Source organism: Loxodonta africana, chromosome X (assembly GCF_030014295.1).
Source record: "Loxodonta africana isolate mLoxAfr1 chromosome X, mLoxAfr1.hap2, whole genome shotgun sequence".
NCBI classification, from domain to species: Eukaryota; Metazoa; Chordata; class Mammalia; order Proboscidea; family Elephantidae; genus Loxodonta; species Loxodonta africana.
Window position 1 is genome coordinate 64,661,757 of NC_087369.1, and position 24,041 is coordinate 64,685,797.

Sequence of the window (24,041 nt, forward strand, 5' to 3'; positions counted from 1 at the left end):
AAAAATTTTAGGTGAAAAAATAGGAGAAAATTGTAATGGCCTGGGGTTACACAGAGTTGTTAAATGAGACATCAAAAGCACAACCCATAAAAAAATGATAAACTGGAATTTAAAGAAAATAAAAGTGCTTGCTTTATGGAAGACAATGTTAAGAAAATGAAGGACAAGCTACACACTGGAAGAAGATATCTACAAATCATATATCTGATATGGGACTTGTATTCACTATATAAAAAGAACTTTCAAAGCTCAACGGTTAAGAAAAAACAAAACCCAATTAAAAAAACGGGTAAAAGTTGTTCAAAGTGTCTGTTTAAAGACACTACAAAAGGCAGGGCACATGAGGAGACGGAGCCAAGGTGGCGGAATAGACGCTTCCGGAGAGCCCTCTTTACAACAAAGACCTGAAAAAAAAGTATATTTGTGACAAGCTGGGAACCCTGAGCATCAAAGGCAAGCTTAGACAATGAACTGAGGGGCAGGGGGAGGAAGACACCGTTCAGAAGTGGAGAGGAGTTACAGGACCTGAATCATGGGGAGCCCTCAGGCACCATTCCCGGAGTGCCAGCGGCGGCGGGCTGGTACTAGCGTTCGGCCACAGTTTCCTCAGGGAGCAGCCAGCTGCACAGACCACTCACACCTCTGGAACCAGAGGAGAACGGCGCTCTCGGCAAAAGCTAAATACTCAGGTATATTTTACCACGCCCCCGCCCACCCCGAGTCGGCCTCAGTGGCTGAATCCCTGGGCCTGAGATAGACCCTGGTGAGCACCTAGAGCCATCCACCCGGCCTTGGGGAAGGACAAAATTTGCAACTGGGGGGAAGAGATAATTTGCTAGCTCCATGAACCGGGAGGGCTCAGGACAGAAGCGGCTCCTGTCCAGGCATACACCGTCTGTGGACCTTGAGCACCTTTCCCTTCGCATGGACCTGTGTGGGTGTATTTTGGGAGAATAGGCCCTTGTTGGCAAACTCCAACAATTTCAGCTGTGCGGTGGAGAGGTGGGTGTTTGACGTTTGACATTGCTTTGCCTGTTAAAAAAGGTCCTCACCTACCCACATCAGGGACCTAAGGACAGGTAGCTCCACTCAGGTCACCCAGCCACCCGCAACAGGGGTTCAAAGATAACTGGTACCTCCCAGTACTTACAACCAAAAACTTTGGGTGCCCGTGGTCCCTCTGCAGAACCCACCAACCAGCACGCTCAAGGGGAGACATGGTTTCCTCAGAGATACCTGGGGGTCGGTTCTTAGCTCCCTGCCTTGATCAGAGCGTGACCCCCTGCTGCAGTGAGATACCGGTATATATGCCAATTGCCCCTGCCCCTCTAAGACTGTAGGACAGAGCGTGCACCACACATTTGATGATAAGCTACCTGGAAACCTGAGCTGAATTCATACAAGAAACCTGATAACAGTTCTAGCCAGCTGGGAACAGGACACTTGAGCTCCAAAGGTGAAAAGAATCAAGGTAGCTCACTCAAGCAACCCATAGGGGTATACCAAAACAAAAAGCAAGCAGCTATGACACAGTAAGCAAGCATAAACTAATACAATAACTTATAGATGGCTTGGAGACAACAGTCAATATCAAGTCACACAAAGAAACAGACCATGATCACCTCAACGGGCTCTCAAAACAAAGAATCAAGGATCTTCTAGATGAAAGTGCATTCCTGAAATTACCAGATGCAGAATACAAAAGTTTAATACACAGAACTCTTCAAGACATCAGGAAGGAAATGAAGTAATACGCAGAACAAGCCAAGGAACACACAGATAAAGCAACTGAAGAAATCAGAAAGATTATTTAGGAACATAATGAAAACTTTAATAAGCTGGAAAAATCCATAGACAAACAGCAATCAGAAATTCAGAAGATTAACAATAAAATTACAGAATTAAACAACTCAAGAGAAAGTCAGAGGAGCAGAATTGAGCAAATAGAAGCTAGACTTTCCGAACTCGAAGGCAAATCACTCGGCACTAATATATTGGAAGAAAAATCAGATAAAAGAATTAAAAAAACTGAAGAAACCTTAAGAATCATGTGGGACTCTATCAAGAGAAATAACCTATGAGTGAGTGGAGTACCAGAACAGGGAGGGATAACAGAAAATACAGAGAAAATTGTTGAAGATTTGTTGGCAGAAAACTTCTCTGATATTGTGAAAGATGAGAAGATATCTATCCAAGACGCTCATCGAACTCCACATAAGGAAGATGTTAAAAGAAAGTCACCAAGACATAATCAAACTTGCCAAAACCAAAGATAAACAGAGAATTATAAGAGCAGCGAGGGATAAAAGAAAAGTCACCTACAAAGGAGAGCCAATAAGAATAAACTCGGACTACTCGGCAGAAACCATGCAGGCAAGAAGGCAATGGGATGACATATTTAAAAAACTAAAGGAAAAAAATTGCCTGCCAAGAAACATATCCACCAAAACTGTCTCTTAAATATGAAGGTGAAATTAAGACATTTCCAGATAAACACAAGTTGAGGGAATTTGTAAAAACCAAACCAAAACTACAGGAAATACTAAAGGGAGTTCTTTGGTTAGAAAATCAATAATATCAGGTATCAACCCAAGACTAGAACACTGGGCAGAGCAACCAGAAGTCAACCCAGACAGGGAAATCCAAAAAAACAAAGCAAGATTATTAAAAAAAAAAAAAGCCCCAAACACAGTAACAGCAATGTTATTATATAAAAGGAGACAACATTAAAACAATAAAGAGGGACTAAGAAATGTAATCAGACACCTTCCATATGCAGAGGAAGATACAGCGATACAAGGAAATAAGTTAGTTTTAAATTTAGAAAAATAGGGGTAAATAATAAGGTAACCACAAAGAAGACAAACTATCCTGCTCATCAAAATAAAATACAAGGGAAAAATAGAGACTCAGCAGAAAAAAAATCAACAACAACAAATATGAGGAAAGGACAATATAGAAGGAAAATCTACTCAGCATATAAAATCAAGTGGGAAAAAGAAACTGTCAAAAACACACAAAAAAAGACATCAAAATGATAGCACTAAACTCATAAAAACCCTGAATGTAAATGGCCTAAATGCACCAATAAAGAGACAGAGAGTCTCATACTGGATAAAGAAACATGATCCGTCTATTTGCTGCCTACAAGAGACACACCTTAGACTTAGAGACACGAACAAACTAAAACTCAAAGGATGGAAAAAAAATATATCAAGCAAACAACAATCAAAAAAGAGCAGGAGTAGCAATATTAGTTTCTGACAAAATAGACTTTAAAGTTAAATCCAACGGAAAGGATATGGAAGAACACTATAAAATGATTAAAAGGACAATACACCAAGAAGATATAACCATATTAAATATTTATGAACCCATTGACAGGGCTGCAAGATACATAAAACAAGCTGTATCAGCACTGAAAAGTGAGATAGACAGCTCCACGATAATAGTAGGAGACTTCAACACACCACTTTGGGTGAAGCACAGGACATCCAGAAAGAAGCTCAATAAAGACGCGAAGATTTAAATGCCACAATCAACAACTTGACCTCATAGACATACACAGAACATGCCACCAAAAAGCAACCAAGTATACTTTCTTTTCTAGTGCACATGGAACACTCTCTAGAATAGACCACATATTAAGTCATAAAGCAAGCCTTAGCAAAATCCAAAACATTGAAATATTACAAAGCAACTTTTCTGACCATAAGCCCATAAAACTGGAAATCAATAACAGGAATAGCAAGGAAAAGAAATCAAACACTTTGAAACTGAACAATACCCTGCTCAAAAAAGACTGGATTATAGAAGACATTAAGGATGGAATAAAGAAATTCAAAGAATCCCATGAGAATGAAAACATTTCCTATCAGAACCTTTGGGACACAGCTAAAGCAGTGCTCAGAGGTCAACTTATATCAATAAATGCATACATCCAAAAAGAACGGCCAAAATCAAAGAATTATCCCTATAACTTGTACAAATAGAAAGAGAGCAACAAAAGAAACCCACAGGCACCAGAAGAAAACAAATAATAAAAATTAGAGTTGAAAAAAAAAATGAAATAGAAAACAGAAAAACAACTGAAAGAATTAACAAGACCAAAAGCTGGTTTTTTGAAAAAAATCAACAAAATTGATAAACCACTGCCCAAACTCACGCAAGAAAAACAGGAGAGGAAGCAAATAACCCGAATAAGAAATGAGAGGGGTGATATTACAACAGACCCAACTGAAATTAAAAGTATCATATCAGATTACTAGGAAAAACCATACTCAAACAAATTTGAAAACCTAGAAGAAATGGATGAATTCCTAGAAACACACTACCTACCTAAATTAACACATAGGTAGAACAACTAAACAGACCCACAACAAAAGAAGAGATTGAAAAGGTGATCAAAAAGCTCCCAACAAAAAAAAAAACCCTGATCCAGAAGGTTTCACTACAGAGTTCTACCAAACTTTCAGAGAAGAGTTAACACCACTACTACTAAAGGTATTTCAGAGCATAGAAAAGGACAGAATATTACCTAACTCGTTATATGAAGCCACCATATCCCTGATACCAAAACCAGGTAAAGACAACACATGAAAAGAAAATTATAGACCTATATCCCTTGTGAATGTAGACGCAAAAATCTTCAACAAAATTCTAGCCAACACAATTCAACACCATATCAAAAAAAAATAATTCAGCATGACCAAGTTGGATTCATACCAGGTATGCAGGGATGGTTCACCATCAGGTAAACAATTAATGTAATCCACCAGATAAATAAAACAAAAGACAAGAATCAAATAATTTTATCAATTGAGGCAGAAAAGGCTTTTGACAAAGTTCTACACTCATTGATGCTAAAAACTCTCAGCAAAATAGGAATACAAGGAAAATACCTCAACATAATAAAGGGCATTTGTACAAAGCCAACAGCCAAAAGCACCTTAAATGGAGACAGCATGAAAGCATTCCCATTGAGATCGGGAATCAGGCAAGGATGCCCTTTATCACTCTTCTTCAACATTGTGCTGGAGGTCCTAGCCAGAGCAATCAGACTAGATAAAGAAATAAAGGGCATCCAGATTGGCAAGGAAGAAGTAAGAGTATCTCTATTTCCAGATGACATGATTTGATACACAGAAAACCATAAGGAATCCTCAAGAAAACTACTGAAGCTAACAGAAGGGTTCAGCAGAGTATCAGGATACAAGATAACACACAAAAATCAGTTGGATTCCTCTATACCAACAAAAAGAACATCGAAGAGAAAATCACCAAATCGATACCATTTACAGTAGCCCCCCAAGAAGATAAAATACTTACGAATAACTCTTACCAGAGATGTAAAAGCCTTACACAAAGAAAACTACAAAACACTACTGCAAGAAACCAAAAGAGACCTACATAAGTGGAAAAACATACCTTGCTCATGGATAGGAAGACTTAACATTGTAAAAATTTCTATTCTACCAAAAGCCATCTATAGATACAATGCAATTCCAATCGAAATTCCAATGGCATTTTTTAATGAGATGGAGAAACAAATCACCAACATCATATGGAAGGGAAAGAGGCCCCGAATAATTAAAACATTACTGAAAAAGAAAAACAAAGTAGGAGGCCTCACTCTACCTGATTTTAAAAACTATTATACCACCACAAATTGACTCGAGGGCACTGGGTTTAGGTTATACCACCACAGTAGTCAAAACAGCCTGGTACTGGTACAACAACAGATACATGGACCAATGGAACAGAATTGAGAATCCAAACATAAATCCATCCACATATGAGTAGTTGATATTTGACAAAGGCCCCAAAACAGTTAAATGGGGAAAAGACAATCTTTTTAACAAATGGTGCTGGCATAAGTGGATATCCATCTGCAAAAAAATGAAACAAGACCCATACCTCAGTCCATGCACAAAAACTAACTCGAAATGGATCAAAGACCAAAATATAAAATATAAAACGATAAAGATCATGCAAGAAAAAATAGGGACAACGTTAGGAGCCCTAATACATGGCATAAAGAATATAAAAAACATTATAAAGAATGTGGAAGAAAAACTAGATAACTGGGAGCTCCTAAAAATCAAACACCTATGCTCATCCAAAGACTTCACCAAAAGACTAAAAAGACTACCTACAGACTGGAAAGGTTTTCAGCTACGACATTTCCGATCATCACCTGATTTCTAAAACCTATGTGATTCTGCTAAAACTCAACCACAAAAAGACAAATAACCCAATTAAAAAATGGGCAAAGGATACGAACTTCACTAAAGGAGACATTCAGGCCGCTAAGAAATACATGAGGAAATGCTCACGATCATTAGTCATTAGAGAAATGCAAATCAAAACTACAATGAGATTCCATCTCACCCTAACAAGGCTGGCATTAATCCAAAAAACACAAAATAATAAATGTTGGAGAGGTTGTGGAGAGACTGGAACACTTATACACTGCTGGTGGAAATGTAAAATGGTATAACCACTTTGGAAATCGATTTGGCGCTTCCTTAAGCTAGAAATAGAACTACCATAGGATCCAGCAATCCCCCTCCTTGGAATATATCCTAGAGAAATAAGAGCCTTTACACGAACAGATATATGCACACCCATGTTCACTGCAGCACTGTTTACAATAGCAAAAAGGTGGATGCAACCAAGGTGCCCACCAATGGGTGAATGGATAATTAAATTATGATATATTCAGACGATGGAATACTACACATTGATAAAGAACAGTGATGAATCTGTGAAACATTTCATAACATGGAGGAATCTGGAAGGCATTACCAAAAAACCCAAACCAAACCCAGTGCTGTCAAGTCGATTCCAACTCATAGCGACCCTGTAGGACAGAGCAGAACTGCCCCACAGAGTTTCCAAGGAGCGCCTGGCAGATTTGAACTGCCGACTCTGGTTAGCAGCCGTAGCACTTACCTGCTATGCCACCAGGGTTTCCTGGAAGGCATTATGCTGAGTGAAATTAGTCAGTGGCAAAAGGACAAAAATTGTATAAGACCACTATCATAAGAACTTGAGAAATAGTTTCAACAGAGAAGAAAATATTCTTTGATGGTTACGAGACAGGGAAGGGAGGGAGGGAGAGAGAGGGTTTTTCACTAATTAGACAGCAGATATAAAGTATTTTAGGTGAAGGGAAAGACAACACTCAGTACAGAAGTGGTCAGCACAACTGGACTAAACCAAAAGCAAAGTTTCCTGAATATACTGAATGCTTTGAAGGCCAGTATAGCAGGGGCAGGGGTTTGGGGCTCATGATTCGGGGAACACCTATGTCAACTGGCATAATAAAATTTATTAAGAAAACATTCTGCATCCCACTTTGAAGAGTGGCGTCTGGGGTCTTAAACATTAGCAAGCAGCCATCTAAGATGCATCACCTGGTCTCAGCCCACCTGGAGCAAAGGAGAATGTAGAACACCAAAGACACAAGGTAATTATGAGCCCAGGAGACAGAAAGGGCCACATAAACCAGAGACTATATCAGCCTGAGACCAGAAGATCTAGATGGCGCCCAGCTACAAGGCTGCCCTGACAGGGAACACGACAGAGAACCCCTGAGGGAGCAGGAGAGCAGTGGGATGGAGACCCCAAATTCTTGTAAAAAGACCAGACTTAACGGTCTGACTGAGACTAGAAGCACTCCCGTGGTCACGGTCCCTTGGCCTTCTGTTAGCCCAAGACTGGAACTATTCCCACAGCCAAGTCTTCAGACAGGGATTAGACTGGACAATGGGATAGTAAATGATACTGGTGAAGAATGAGCTTCTTGGATCAAGTAGACACATGAGACTATGTTGGCATCTCCTGTCTGGAGGGGTGATGAGAGGTTGGAGGGGGTCAGAAGCTGGCTGAATGGACACGAAAAGAGAGAGTGAAGGGAAGGAGTGTGCTGTTCTCATTAGGGGGAGAGCAATTAGGAGTATATAACCCAAACCAAACCCACTGCCATCGAGTCAATTCTGACTCATAGCGACCCTACAGGACAGAGTAGAACTGCCCCATAGAGTTTCCGAAGAGCGCCTGGCGGATTCGAACTGCCGACCTTTTGGTTAGTATCCATAGCATTTAACCACTATGCCACCAGGATTTCCATAGGAGTATATAGCAAGGTGCATATAAAATTTTGTATGAGAGACTGACTTGATTTGTAAACTTTCACTTAAAGCACAACAAAAATAAAAAAAAAAATGATGACGACTAGGCCCTGAATCAGATTTTAATTTGATGAAGCTGGTATTTATTTTAAGCAAATGCCCTCAAGGATCTATATCTGAGAGTGGTAAGCTGCATTCCAAGGTTTAAGGCTACAAAGGATGCTGGGTGCAAACGGGAATGGGCTCTAACTGGGCAAGGATTATTATTAGGACTGTCATTATTTGGGTCAGTGTTTTGGCTTCAAAACCTATCCTACTTTCCAGAGATAACCGTTGTTAATAGTTTGGTAGGACAAGTACAAAATATTTAACAAATAACAGTCCCTAAACCTCTTTTTCTTGCAAGCCCTATTATTTTTAGCATGTACATTTGAAGAATGTGAGGTTTTCCAGGAATGCATAATCCATTGCCATGGAGTAGATTCTGACTCATAGCGAGCCTCTGCATACATCCCATTATAGCAGAAAGGCTTCTGATGAAAAGATTTCATTCTCCATGAATTAATCTACAAATGCCATGCAATCCCAATAAAAAAATCCTAATTTTTCACTGAATTTGACAACCTGAAGAGAAAAAGCTCAATAATAGTCTAGAAAATTTGGGAAACTAAGAACAAGTAGGGAGGTCTCTCATTGTTAAATTGCCTTTCCAGTGTTGCTGGGCAAAGGAGGCAGGGGGAGAGGGAAGCAGAAGATGAGTGAGCTGTTTGCTCTAAAGGGACTGATTAAACCAGGTACAGGTGTCTTGGCTATAGAATGATGTGATTGGCTATTGATGGTGGGGTGGGTGGCCAGGAGAACTTGGAAGGTCACTAAAGATCAATCACAGATTAGCCCAGAAATGATGGGTTTGCTGAGTAGCTGTACTCTGCTCAAGTTCAAAGCAAGTCCTGCAGAAGGGATCTGCCCTACCTCAACCAAAGCCTATCTTAACTCACCTACATGGTACTGCCACAGGAACAAATTAATTTATGGAACAGAAAAATATTAATAATATATAACATTTACCATGTGACATTTGCCATGTGCTGTGTACTGTTCTAAGTACATTAAAAAAAAAAAGTACATTACACATGTTAAATCATTTAATCTTCACAACAACTTATAAGGTAGGTTCTATTATCACAGAGAGGCATAGAGAGGTTAACTAACTTGCCCAAGGTCACATAGCTACTAAGGGACAGAACTGGGCACAGAATAGAAAAACAAGTCCACATATATATGGGAATTTAGGTTATGACAAAGGTGGAACTTGAAATCAGGATAATGATGAATGAACTAGTTAAATAAATGGTGCTGGTATAAATGACTATTCATATGGGAAAAAAATAAAGTTAGATTCTTACCTTCCATAATTCATAAAACTTAACTTCAGATAAAGAGCTAAAATTTTAAATCTTATATAGGTTTTAGGTGAAAACATAAGTAGACGAGTTTAAAGAAGACATAAAATACAAGAAATATTAAAAATTGAAATCTACATGCTCAAAGATACCATAAATAAAATATGAACAACAGACTAAAATAAATTATTTTTTAACATATGCAGGATATACGAAAAACACTCCAACAAATCTGGAATATATTTAAAAAAAAAAAAGAACTCCTATAAATCAATTAGAAAAACAAACATAGCAACAGAAAAATGGATGAAAGACTGAAATAGGTAAGTCACAGGAAAGGAATAAAGAATAGCCAAAACCCATTGCCGTTGAGTCAATTCTGACTCATAGTGACCATATAGGACAGAGCAGAACTGCCCCATAGGGTTTCCAAGGAGTGGCAGGTGGATTCGAACTGTCAACCTTTTGATTAGCAGCCAAACACTTAATCGTTGCGCTACCAGGGCCCCAAAGAATAGCCAATAAACATAAAACAAAATTGAGACACCATTTTTTGCCCATTGGATTGGCAAAAACTAAAAAGGCTGATAATATCCACTGCTGGAAAGGCTGTAGGGAAACATGTATTCTCATACACTGCTCATATACTGGCCCCTTTGGAGGGGAATTTGGCACTATCTTTTTTCTTATTAATATTTATCTCGTGCATACCCTTCATGCTTTCTTTTTTATACCCTTCAACCCAGCAAGTATGTCTACCCTAAATATTAATTGGCACACAAAAGGTTATTTACAAGAATTTTCACTACAGTATTGTTAAAACCCACCACCCAGTGCCATCGAGTCTATTCCGACTCACTATTGTTAGTAACAGTAAAAAATCAGAAAAAACCTGAACATCAATCAGTAGGGAATAGTTGCATATATGACGGTACATCTATGATATAGAATACCATATAGCAGGTAGATCTCTATGTACTGATGCTAAAAGATACCCTAGTGAGTTGTAAAACAATACACACTAAACAAAACTCTGTGTGTATGTGTGTAAACACAATAAATGAAAATGAAAGGTATGCACCAAACTGATAACAAAGGTTATCTGTGGGCTCGCAGGGGGAAGGGTGTACCATCAAAGGGAATTTTTGCTTTCTCTGTTCTAATTTTGGTCAATGAGCATTTATTCATATTTGTACAATTTTTAAAAATAATATCTAAAAAATCTACATTAAAGTCGTTGGCACTACAGAAAAATGTGCTTTATATATCATTGATAGTAAATTTATCATTGGTGGTAAATCTTAGCTTAAAAAAGAGTTACCTCTTAAATGTAAAATATCCACTGAAAGATTATAAACCTCTGCAAGGCATGAACTGCTGACACAGAATACAAACGATATAGGGGATAACGGTAAAACAGGCAAGAGGGAAGAAAGAGACACCAGCAGTGAAGGTTGGACAATGCTCAAAATAGACGATAGCTAATTATAATAGCTACCATTACTTGAGGGCCTCCAATGCGCAAGGCACTGTGCCAGGTGTTCTGCAAGAACATGCCAGGTAATCTGTAAGAACATCAACCTGTGAAACATCCCCATTTTACAGATTAAGAAAATATAGCTTGTTTTGTTATATATATTTTACCATGATAAAAAAAAGAAAATATGGGTCAGAGAAACTAAGCATCAGGCTTAAGGCCAGGCCTTTGCTCACTACAGTCTGGACTCTCTTGGGGTTTGAGATTGAAATTGGGACTGGGGGGGCCCTCCTGGCCTGGACCCAAGGGCCCAGCTGCCCTTACTATACTCTGCATCCTTGAAGCATGCTCCCAAGCTGTCCTGTTCATCCAGACTGGCGTTCTCCTCCTCCTCGCTCTCGGTTCTCCAGTATGCTGGCCGCTTGATGGGCCTCTTTCCTGGGGTGCGCTGGGAAGCAGGACTGTTAGACACCGTGCCCAGCCCACTGCTGGAGCTCCCACTGCTTCGGTCCTGCCCCCCGGTCCACCAGGCTTGCAGGCTGGAGGTAGCTGGTGAGGATGATGAGGACTGCAGGTTGGCCATGCACAGCATGCCCTGGATGGCCTCCTGAGTGCTGGGAGAGGCAGGGGCCTCACTGTAAGGGAGAGAGGAGAAACACTGAGGGAGTTTCAAAGGAAACCAGTCATTAGAATAGTCAGGGAAGATGGACAACAGCTTCAAGGGTCAGGGTGGGAGGAAGAAGGGGAGAATCATCCAAGGTGAAAAATCAAGCTAAAGGATCAAGGCTGTATCGAAGATTGTTTTCATCAAAAAGCCAGTCCTTCTTGCCTTTAGCCTCTCCATAGAGAGCAGAGAAGATGGCAAAAAGAAAGGTGTGAGCTGAAGCCCTTGGCTCTGACTCAGTACCTTGTTCACCCATGCTGCATTCTTTCCTTTTTTTTAATCAATACTCAGAAAAGGCTCAGTTCTCCCTTTCATGACTCTTCTAGCCCCTCTTCCAACTTCCAAAGTACCCAAAATTCCCCCTAAAACGCCTCAGGTTATAAGAAATCTGTATATTCTATCAATGTCAAATATTAAGTTCCTCAGGACAGGCTTTGTGTATACTTTATTCTTTTAGCCCAAATGTCCCAGGTAATTCTTTGTCACTTTAAATGACTGACTGACTGACCTAGCCCTTGAGGGGTAGCAGTTGCTGTCTGATGGCCCAGAAAGGGGAGATCAAAGCCAGTACTCACGTGAGAACAGCATAGTCAGGTCCCCCCACCTGCCTGCTGGCCTTGAGCAGATCAAGAATTCCACCAGCTCCAGTCCCATTCCCAAGCTTGCCTTCAACCCCTACTACCATGTCCTCATCTGTTGTATAGTCCTCCTGTTGGGGAGAGAGAATATCACCTCAGCTGCTCAGGATTAGTCTGGTAAGTCCTCAATACAGGGCTGACAGTTTCACTTGTGTTACTAATAGCTTCTGAGCAACAAGTATATAGAGCAAGTACTCAGCAGAATATCCATTCTTCTTTCATCTTTTCAGTTTAATCTCCATAGCATCTTTGTAAGGTAGATATTATAGTTCCCACTTCACAGAGGAGGAAACCGAGGTTCAGTGAGGTTAAATAATTTGTGTAAGGTCACACAGCTCCAATACTGATACTCTTTCTGTTACATCATACTGCCTTTTATTCTACTCCATATTAAAGGATTTTAAAAATATTTCAACTAAATTGTAATCTATTTATATGCTTAGCAGCATTCAGGACATAATCCTTCCCTTAATAAATATTTTAGGAATTGAATGCATAGAATGTTTCTTTTTCTTCTAACAAGAATGACAATCTGCCTTCTGTCTCTGTGACCAGAATGAGCAGAAGGCTAGACATAAAACAGGCTCTTACCTCAATGTCAAACTCAACTTCTCCTGGTTCACGAACTCGGTTGGGGTCAGAGCAAGGCTTCGCACGGGGCAACTTCCGAGGAAACTCTAGAAAACAACGGAATACACTTGTTATGAAGCTAAGATTAGGATTTGAGCCAAACATCCAGGGGAAAGAAAATAAGACTATCTTTCCTAGAAGTAATAACCACAGATGACTCATTTTGGAAGGCCAGAGATAAGCTTATAAATAAATCTGTAGAATAAAGGAAATGGTAGTGGCCTACCAAAAAACCCCAAAACAAAACCCACTACCGTTGATTCCGACTCATAGCAACCCTACAGGACAGAGGAGAACTGCCCCAAGGTTTCCAAGGCTGTAATCTTTACAGAAGCAGACTGCTACATCTTTCTCCTGTGGACCAACTGGTGGGTTCAAACTGCTGACCTTTTATGGTTGGCAGCAGAGTGCTTTAACCACTGCACCACCAATGCTCCTTCAGAGGCCTACAGAGCCTGGTAAATCAAGCCCAGGCCTAAGGTCTTAAAAGTAACAAGGGCGCCCAAAACAAATGTGAAATGGGCAGGGAAGGAAAGAGAAGGAAGAGACACACTTGGTCTAATTATCAGGGTCGTCTTCTCCTTTCCTAATCTTTCGTCAATCTGCAGTTCATCTTCTGAATCCAAGTCAAATTCATCCTCCATCACCTGTTCTGTCACCAGTCTAGCTTTATGTGTTTTCTTTGCGATCTTGGCTCGCCGAGACTTGGATAAGCTCTTCACCCTCTTGGTACTGGGGAGAAAAGGAAGGAGAACATAAAAAAAGTCACACTCAATACTGTTAAGATGACAGTTCTCCCCAAACTGACTTACAGATTCAATGTAATTCCTATGAAACTCCACCTGGCTTTTTAGTAGAAATTGATGAGCTGATTCTAAAATGTACATGGACATGCAAAGGACCTAGCCTAGCCAAAACAATTTTGAAAAAAGAACAAAAGTTGGAGGGCTTACACTACCCAATTTTAAAACTTACTATAAAGCTACGGTTATCAAAGCAGTGTGATATTGGCGTAAGGACAGACATATAGATCAATAAAAACAGAGCTAGGCATCTAGAAATAAACCCTTAAAACTTATGATCAATTGATTTTTGAAAAAGGTGCCAAGACAATTCAGTGGGGAAAGGATGGTCTTTGCAACATATGGTACTGAAACAACTGGATATCCACATACAAAGAAATTAATGTGGGCCCTCACTTCATACCATACATAAAAATTAACTCAAAATGGATCACGCATCTAAATATAAAAGCTGAAAATACGAAACTTCTAGAAGAAAACATAGGACAAAATCCTTGTGGCCTGGGATTAGGCCAAATTCAAAACTTTTGTGCTTCAAAAGACACCATTAAGAAAATGAAAAGACAAGCCACAAACTGGGAGAATGTATTTGCAAATCATATATCTGGTTAAGGATGTGTACCCAGGATATTTAAGAGCCCTTACAATTTAATAATAAGACAAGCAACAAAACTAAAAAAAATGGACAAAGGTCTGAATAGACATTTCTCCAAAGATGATATATAAATGGTGAATAATCACATGAAAAGATGCTCAACTTCATTACTTATCAGGGAAATGCAAATCAAAAGCACAATGAGATACCACTTTATATCTACTAGAATGGCTATAATTAAAAAGACAGACAATAACAGTGTTGACTAATATATGGAAACATTCATACACTGTTGGTGAGAATGTAAAAATGGTATAGCCACTTGGGAAAAAGTTTGATAATTTCTTAAAAAGTTAACGATAGAGTTACCATATGACTCAACAATTTTACTACTAGGTGAGAAACAAAAACCTATATGTATGAGTATGTTCACAGCAACTTATACGTAAAAGTAAAAAAATGGAATCAATCCAAATGACCATCAACTGATAAATGGATAAATAAAATGATAATCCATGCAATGGAAAACTATCAAGCAATAAAGAGGAAAAAAACTACTGATACATGCTATATCATGGATAAGCCTCAAAAACATTACGATAAGTGACAGAAGCCAGACACATATATGATCCCATTTATATGAAATGTCCAGAAAAGGCAAATTTATAGAGGCAGAAAATAGGTTTAATAGCTGCCTGTGCCTGACTTGTACAAGTCAAGGTCATGAAAGCTCCATGGACACATCCAAACTCCCTGAGGGACTGAATTACTGGGCTGAGGGCTGTGGGGACCATGGTCTCAGGGAACATCTAGCTCAACTGGCATAATATAGTTTATAAAGAAAATGTTCTACATTCTACTTTGGTGAGAAACCTCTGGGTCTTAAACGCCTATGAGAGGACATCTAGGATACGCCACTGGTCTCACCCCTTCAGGAGCAAGGGAGAATGAAGAAAACTAAAGATACAAGGGAAAGATTAGTCCAAAGGACTAGCAGAGCCACACCCTTCACCAGACTGAGTCCAGCACAACTAGATGATACGTGGCTACTACCACTGACTGCTCTGACAGGGTCACAAAAGAGGGTCCTGGACAGAGCTGGAGAAAAATGTAGAACAAAGTTCTAACTCACAAAAAAAAAGATCACGCTTACTGGCCTGACAGAGGCTGGAGAAACCCTGAGAGTATGGCCCCCGGATACGCTTTTAGCTCAGAAATGAAGTCACTCTTGAGGTTCACCCTTCAGCCAAAGATTACACAGGCCCATAAAACAAAACGAGACCAAAGGGGCACAACAGACAAGGGGCAAGGACTAGAAGGCAGGAGGGGACAGGAAAGCTGGTAATAGGGAACCCAAGGTCAAGAAGGGAGAGTATTGACATGTCACGGGGTTGTTAACCAAAGTCATGAAATAATAGGTGTACTGCTTAATCAGAAGCTAGTGTGTTCTGTAAACCTTCATCTAAAGTACCAAAAAAAAAAAAAAAAGTTGCCTGTGGCTGAAGATGAGAATGAGGACTGGAAATGGGCACAAGGGAGTTTTTCTGGGTGACAGAAATGTTCCAAAATTGGCGGTAGTTGCAAAATTCTGTAAATTTACTAAAAGTCATTTAATTGTATACTTAAAATGGATTAATTTTATGGTATGTAAATTATACCTCAAGAAAGCTGTTAAAAGAATAAAACCCAAACCCACTGCCATCGAGTTGATCCCAATTCATAACAACTCTATAGGACAGAGTAGAACTGCCCCATAGGGTTTCCAAGGCTGTAAATTTTTACGGAAGCAGACTGCCACAACTTTCTCCTGCGGAGCAGCTGGTAGATTCAAACCACTGACCTTTTGGTTAGCAGCCAAGCACTTAACCACTGTGATGCCAGAGTTCCTTCGTTAAAAGAATAAAGAGAGTAAAAAAAAAAACCCTCAAAAGTCACTTAAACAATCCTGTTACACATGGTAAACAATATTAACCAGTACAAACTGCTGAAATAAATATTATAAACAGTTAAAAAGGAAAAAGTTTTTGGTAAATAAGTATATTTGATACATTCAGCAAATGGGGAATTACTTTCAGCAAATTGTCATTGAAATGGCCTGTTTTCTTGTAGGAGACCACTATTATAAGAACTCCACAAATAGTTTAAACAGAGAAGAAAATATTCTTTGATGGTTACAAGAGTGGGGAGGGAGGGAGGGAGAGGGGTATTCACTAGATAGAAGACAAGAACTATTTTAGGTGAAGGGAAAGACAACATACAATACAGGAGAGGTCAGCAGAACTGGACTAAACCAAAAGCAGTTTCCTGAATAAAGTGAATGCTTCGAAGGCCAGCGTAGCAGCGGTGGGGTTTTGGGGACCACAGTTTAGGGGACATCTAGGTCAATTGACATAATAAAATATATTAAGAAAACATTCTGCATCCCACTTTGGAGAGTGGTGTCTGGGGTCTTAAACACTAGCGAGCGGCCATCTAAGATGCATCAATTGGTCTCAACCCACCTGGAGCAAAGGAGAATGAAGAACACCAAGGACACAAGATAATTATGAGCCCAAGAGACAGGAAAGGCCACATAAACCAGAGACTACATCAGCCTAAGACCAGAAGAACTAGATGGTGCCTGGCTACAACTGATGACTGCCCTGACAGGGAACACAACAGAGAACCCCTGAGGGAGCAGGAAAGCAGTGGGATGCAGACCTCAAATTCTCATAAAAAGACCAGACTTAATGGTCTGACTGAGACTAGAAGGACCCCGGAAGTCATGGTCCCCAGACCTTCTGTTAGCCCAAGACTGGAACCATTCCCAAAGCCAGCTCTTCAGACAGGATTGGACTGGCCTATAGGATAGAAAATGACAGTGGTGAGAGTGAGCTTCTTGGATCAAGTAGACACATGAGACTATGCGGGCAGCTCCTGTCTGGAGGGGAGATGAGAAGGCAGAGGGGAACAGAAGCTGGCTGAATGGACATGAAAATAGAGGGTGGAGAGAAGGACAGCGGTGTCTTAGTAAGGGGAGAGCAACTAGGAATACATAGCAAGGTGTATATAAATTTTTGTATGAGAGATTGACTTGATTAGTAAACTTTCATTTAAAGCACAATAAAAATTAAAACAAAAAAGAAAGAAATGGCTGCTTTCTACCCCATAAGGTTGTTGGGAGGGTTAAATGAGCTAATGCAGAGTCTGACATATGGCAAGTAGCCAATGGTAACTAATCTTAATAATTAAGTTCTCTGGGACTCAGTTTCCACATCAGTAAAATGAAGATAATAACACCATCAGTGTATAAATAGCTACCATTTATTGCACACCTGCTTTGTGTCAGAATCTATCCTAGCTGTTTACTAATTAATGTATGTAAAGTTTGAAGAGTATATCAGGAAAATAATCTAGAGGAGTCCTCCAGTCTCAACCAGTCCAGTAGGCCTGGTTTTCTTTTTTCAAATTTGAGGCTCTGTTCCACATTTTATTCCCATTCTATCAGGGTCCAGCTATTGTGGCCCTGATCAGAACAGTCAGTATTGGTTGCTGGCACCATCCAGTTCTTCTAGTCTCAGAGTAAATGAGGCCTTGGTTCATGCAGACTATTTGTCCTATAGACTAGTTTCTTTTTTGTGTCTTTGGTTTCCTTCTTTCTCTTTTGCTTCTGACCAGCAGAGATCTCTAACTAGACAGCCACTTGCAGGCTTTTAAGACCCCAGACACTACTCACCAACCTAGGATGTAGAACATAATTTTATGTACTATATTATATCAATTGACCGAGATGTCCCAAGAAACTATGGTCCTAATCCTTCAAACCTAGAAAATTCAATTCTGCGAGGTGTTTGGATATGTCTAAGAAGTATGCATAACTGTGCCCCCTATATGCTTTATTATATATATAAATATATGTACATACATTCACATACATGCATATGCCTATATACATACACATATATACATACCTAAACACGTATATGCCTACATACATACATACATATCAGCACATGTATTTCTGGTTGTTTTTGCTGTCGTTTCTAAATTATATATGCCACAGTAATTACCAATAAGTCCTTTTTTATTGTGTACTTTTTAGTGACATCATTTACCTTCATCAAGCTGTGTACACTTCAACCTCATTTGGTGTAACCTTTCTCATCACCAAAAATAACAAGTGAATCTAGAAAGTGAATATCCCCATTCCCCACTCTCCCATCCCTGATAATCACTAACGAACATTAGTTTCTGTATATTTACTTGTTCATGTCATTTCATAAAACTGAGAACATACAATATTTTTTTGTGACTTATTTTGCTCAGTATAAAACTGAGAACATACAATATTTTTTGTGACTTATTTTGCTCAGTATAAAACTGAGAACATACAATTTTTTTTGTGACTTATTTTGCTCAGTATAATGACTAACAGGTATATGCATATTCCAAAATGTTTTGGGAACTCATTTTTCTTTTTTTTAAATTTTATTTATTTTGTTGTTGTTGTGCTTGACAATATACACAGTAAAACATACAATTCAACAGTTTCTACATGAACAATTCAGTAACACTGATTAAATTCTTCAAGTTGTATAACCATTCTAACCCTCCTTCTGAGTTGTTCCTCCCCAATTTACATAAACTCACTGCCCCCTAAAGTTCCTAGCTAATCTTTTCAGTTGCTGTTGTCAATTTGATCCCATGTAGATAGTTCTTAAAAGAGCACTATGCTCCAGGCAGACATTCTTTACTAGTTAAGCTAAACTATTGTTCAGTTTTAAGAAGACTTCAGGGGATATTTCTGGTTGAAGGTTTAAAGGTAATCTTAGGGCAATAGTTTCAAGGGTTCGTCTGTCCTCCATGGCTCCAGCAAGTCTGGAGTCCATGAGAATTTAAAATTCTGTTCTGCACTTCCCCTTTTGATCAGGATTCTGCTCTGGAATCTTTGATCAAAATGTTCAGTAATGGTAGCTGGGCACCATCCAGCTCTTCTAGTATCATGAAAAAGGAGGTAGCTGTTCATGGAGACAATTCCTCTTCCCATTCCTGACTCTCCGCTGTTGCTCCAGGCAAAGAGAGACCAACTGTTGTGTTTTGGACATTACACAACAAATTAGGAGATAGAACGGAAGCACTAAACATGTTATTAGGCCAATTAACCAGGAAGTCCTATGAAACCATGACCATAAAACTCAAAACTAAGAAGCCAAATTCCATGAAGTATTTGGTTGTACATAAGCAGCCTCAGCAGCTACTCTTTTTTTAGTAGTTGTTGTAACTGTACCGCACAACTTTGCCAATTCAACTTTTTACAGGTGTACAACTTACTGACAGCAATTACAATAACCAGCTGTGCAACCTTAACCTTAATCAATGCAATTATTCCATCCCCATTAACCCCTCCTTTCCCCCTCCCTCTCAGCCCTGGTCACTACTAATAAACCTTGGTCTTTATACATTTGGCTTTTCTTGTCTTTTTATAAGTGAGATCATACAATACTCGACCTTTTGTGATTGACTTATTTCACTCAAGCTCCACCCATATTGTAGAATGTATCAAGACGTCAAGTCTCCTACTGGCTGAGTAGCATTCCATTGTACATATATACCACATTTTGTTTATCCATTCATCTGCTGATAGGCATTTAGGTTGTATCTACTTTTTGGCTATTGTGAATAGTGCTGCAATAAACATTGGTGTACAAGTCTCTCTGTCTGAGTCTTTGCTTTCGAGTCTTTTGGGTACATACCTAGGAGTGGAATTGCTGGGCTATACAGTAGTTACTACTTCTAGTTTTTTGAGGAACCACCACACAGTTTTCAAGGTCTGTACCATTTTACATTACCACCAGCAATGAATAATGGTTTCAATTTCCCCACATCTTCACGAACATTTCTTATTTTCTTTTTTTAAATCTTAGCCATCCTAAACCAAAAAAGCCTGTTGTCATTGAGTCAATTCCGATTCATAGCGACGGTATCTCATCATGATTTTGATTTGCATCTCTCTGATGGCTAATGATGTTGAGCATCTTTTCATGTTACTGGTGGCCATCTGAATGTCCTCTTTGGGTGAAATGTCTGTTCATGTCCTTTGCCCATTTTATGATGGGGTTACTTGTCTTTTCGTTGTCAAGTTGTCAAAAATTTATATATATTTTGATTATTAGATTTTTATTGGAGAGATGGTTTCTGAAGATATTCTCCAAGTCAGTAGTTTGTCTTTTCATTTTTTTGTAAAATCTTTTGATGAACAAAACTTTTTAATTTTTACAAGGTCCCATTTATTTTATATTTTGCTGATTGTGCTTTTGTTATTATGAGACAATCCATTGTTAAAAGCTAGGCCTGACAGCTTTGCCCCTGCATTTTCTTTGAGGGATTTTATGGTTTTAGTTTGCACATTTAGGTCCTCAATCCCTTTGAGTTTGTTTTTGTGTATGGTGTGAAGCATGGGTCCTATTTCATTTTTCTGCATGCAGAAATCCAATTTTCCCAACATCATTTATCGAAGAGACTCTTCTTTCCCCATCAAATGGAGTTAGCACCATTGTCAAAAATCAGTTGACCACAAATGTATGGGTTTATTTCTGGACTCTCAATTCTCTTACATTGGTCTATGTATTGTTATATCACCACAGTAGTTTTTTAGTAGTGTGTTACATAGATCCCACGTAGTTATTTTTTCCCGTTGTTGACTTCTAGCTTCATACCATTCTGGTCAAAGAAGACACTTTGTAAGATTTCAATCTTTTTTAATATCTTGAGACTTGTTTTGTGTTCTAGCATATGGTCTATTCTAGAAAATGATCCATGTGTGCTGCAGAAAAATGTGTGTCGCTCTGATGATGGGTGTTGTTGTTTGGTGCCGTTGAGTCTGTTCTGACTCATAGCCACACTATATACAAAAGAACAAAACACTGCCCAGTCCTCTGCCATCCTCAGCCACTGTTATACTTGAGCCCATCATTGCAGCCATTGAGTCAATCCATCTCTTTGAGGGTCTTCATCTTTTTCGCTAACCCTCTAGTTTATCATCTGCATAACACAAGTTGTTAATGAGTCTTCCTCCAATCCTGATGCCCCGTTCTTCTTCATATAGTTCAGCTTCTTGGATTATTTGCTCAGGATACAGATTGAATAAGTATGGTGACAGGGTACAACCCCGATGAACACCTTTCCTGACTTTCAACCATGCAGTATTCCCTTGTTCTGTTCCAACAACTGCCTCTTGATCCATGTACAGATTCCTCATGAGCACAATTAAGTGTTCCAGATTCCCATTCTCCACAATGTCATCCATAATTTGTTATGATCCACAGAGTCAAATGCCTTTGCATAGTCAATGAAACACAGGTAAACATTTTTCTGGTATTCTCCGCTTTTAGCCAGGATGAACCTGACGTCGACAATGTTATTCCTCATTCCACGTCCTCTTCTGAATTCGGCTTGAATTTCTGGCAGTTCCCTGTCTCTTTTGAATGGTTTTCAGCATAATTTTACTTGTGTGTGATATTAATTATATTGTTCAATAATTTCTGCATTCTGTTGGATCACCTTTCTTTGGAATGGGCAGAAATGTGGATTTCTTCCATTCAGTTGGCCAGGTAGCTACCCTCAAAATTTCTTGGCACGGATGAGTGAGCACCTCTAGCGCTGCATCCAGTTGTTGAAACATCTCAATTGGTATCCCGTCAATTCCTGCAGACTTGTTTTTCACCATTCCCTTCAGCGCAGCTTGAATGTTGACCAATTCTTTTTGGTACAGTGACTCTGTGTATTCCTTCCATCTTCTTTTGATGTTTCTTGCATCGTTTAGTATTTTCCCCATAGAATCCTTCAATATTGCAACTTGAGGCTTGAATTTTTTCTTCGGTTCTTTAAGCCTGGGAAATGTTGAGTGTGTTCTACCCTTTTGGTTTTCTAACTACAGGTCCTTAGCACATGTCATTATAATACTTTGTCTTCTCGAGGTGCCCCTTGAAATCTTCGGCTCAGCTCATTTACTTCATCATTTCTTCCTTTCGCTGTAGCTACTCTACATTCAAGAGCAACTTTCAAAGTCTCTTCTGACATCCATTTTGGTCCATCCTTTCTCTCCTGTCTTTTTAATGACCTCTTGCTTTCCTTGTGTATTATGTCCTTTATGTCATTCCACAACTTGTCTGGTCTTTGGTCATTACTGTTCAATGCCTCAAATCTATTCCTGAGATAGTCTCTAAATTCAGGTAGGATATACTCAAGGTCATATTTTGGCTCTCGTGGACTTGATCTAATTTTCTTCAGCTTTAACTTGAATTTGCATGAGCAATTGATGGTCTGTTTTGCAGTATGCCCCTGACCTTGTTCTGACTGATGATATTGAGCTTCTCCATTGTCATTTCCACAGATGTAGCCTATTTGATTCCTGTGTACTCCATCTGGCAAGGTCCACATGTAGAGTCACCATTTATATTGTTGAGAAAAGGTGTTTGCCATGAGTAAGTCACTGGTCTTGCAAAATTCTATCATGTGATCTCTGGCATCGTTTCTATCACCAAGACATATTTTCCAAATACTGATCCTTCTTTGTTTTCAACTTTCACATTCCAATCACCAGTAATTATCAATGCATCCTGATGGCATGTTTGAGCCATTTCAGACTGCAGAAGTTGGTAAAAATCTTCAATTTCTTCATCTTTGGCACTAGTGATTGATGTGTAAATTTGAATAATAGTTGTATTAACTGGTCTTCCTTGTAAGTATATGGACATTACCCTATCACTGACAGCGTTGTACTTCAGGATAGATCTTGAAATGTTCTTTTCGACAATGAATGTGATGCCATACCTCTTCAATTTCTCATTCCTGGCATAATAGACCATATGACTGTCTGATTCGAAATGGCCAATATCAGTCCATTTCAGCTTACTAATGCCTAGGATATTGATGTTTATTCATTTCCTTTTTGACAACTTCCAATCTTCCTAGATTCATACTTTGTACATTCCACGTTCCGGTTATTAATGGATGTTTGCAGCTGTTTCTTCTCATTTTGAGTCATGCCACATCAGCAGATGAAGGTCCTAAAAGTTTGACTCCAGATAATGGGTAGAGTGTTCTATATATGACCATTAGTTCAAATTGGCTTATGGCTTTAAAGTTTTCAGTGTCCTTAGTGATCTTCTGTTTATATGTTCTTTCCAGAATTGAAAATGGTGTGCTGAAGTCCCCAACTATTATTTGGAGTTGTGTATTTCTCCTTTCATATTAGTATTTGTTACATGTATTTTGGAACACTGATATTAGGTGCATATATAATTTTTATGTCTTCATGCTGGATTGACCCCTTTATTACTATGTAATGTCTTTCTTTATCGCTTGTAATAGATTTTTATTTAAAGTCTATTTTATCTGATATCAGTATGGCCACCTCTGCTCTTTTTTGTTTACTGGTTGCATGAGATATTTTTTTCCATCCTTTTTATTTTTGGTCTGTTTGTGTCTTTATGTCTAAGGCGTGTTTCTTGTAGACAGTTAAAGGATGGATCATTTTGTTTTTTTTTAATTAATTCTGCCACTCTCTGCTGTTTGTATGTGAAGTTTAGACCATTTACATTTGAGGTTATTATGGAATACGAAGTGTATTCATTTTGCTAGATTTTTGAATGTTTCATATATTATTTGTCTTTTTATTCTCATTCTTCTGTTACTGTTTTGCTACCTTCTTGTGAT

The 24,041-nt window shown here is 39.0% G+C and overlaps 1 protein-coding gene across 3 annotated transcripts in view; it reads right to left on the minus strand.

The window, feature by feature from the left end:
• Positions 1 to 24,041, minus strand: part of PHF8 (PHD finger protein 8) — a 129,763-nt gene that overhangs the window by 45,298 nt on the left and 60,424 nt on the right. For all 3 annotated transcript variants that reach the window (XM_064278354.1, XM_064278352.1, XM_064278353.1), the window contains 4 exons: positions 13,501 to 13,679; positions 12,909 to 12,994; positions 12,255 to 12,388; positions 11,340 to 11,650 (listed from right to left, as the gene is read on the minus strand). In XM_064278354.1, coding sequence (XP_064134424.1) covers positions 11,340 to 11,650; positions 12,255 to 12,388; positions 12,909 to 12,994; positions 13,501 to 13,679 — 710 coding nt within the window. The remainder of the gene's footprint in view (positions 1 to 11,339; positions 11,651 to 12,254; positions 12,389 to 12,908; positions 12,995 to 13,500; positions 13,680 to 24,041) is intronic.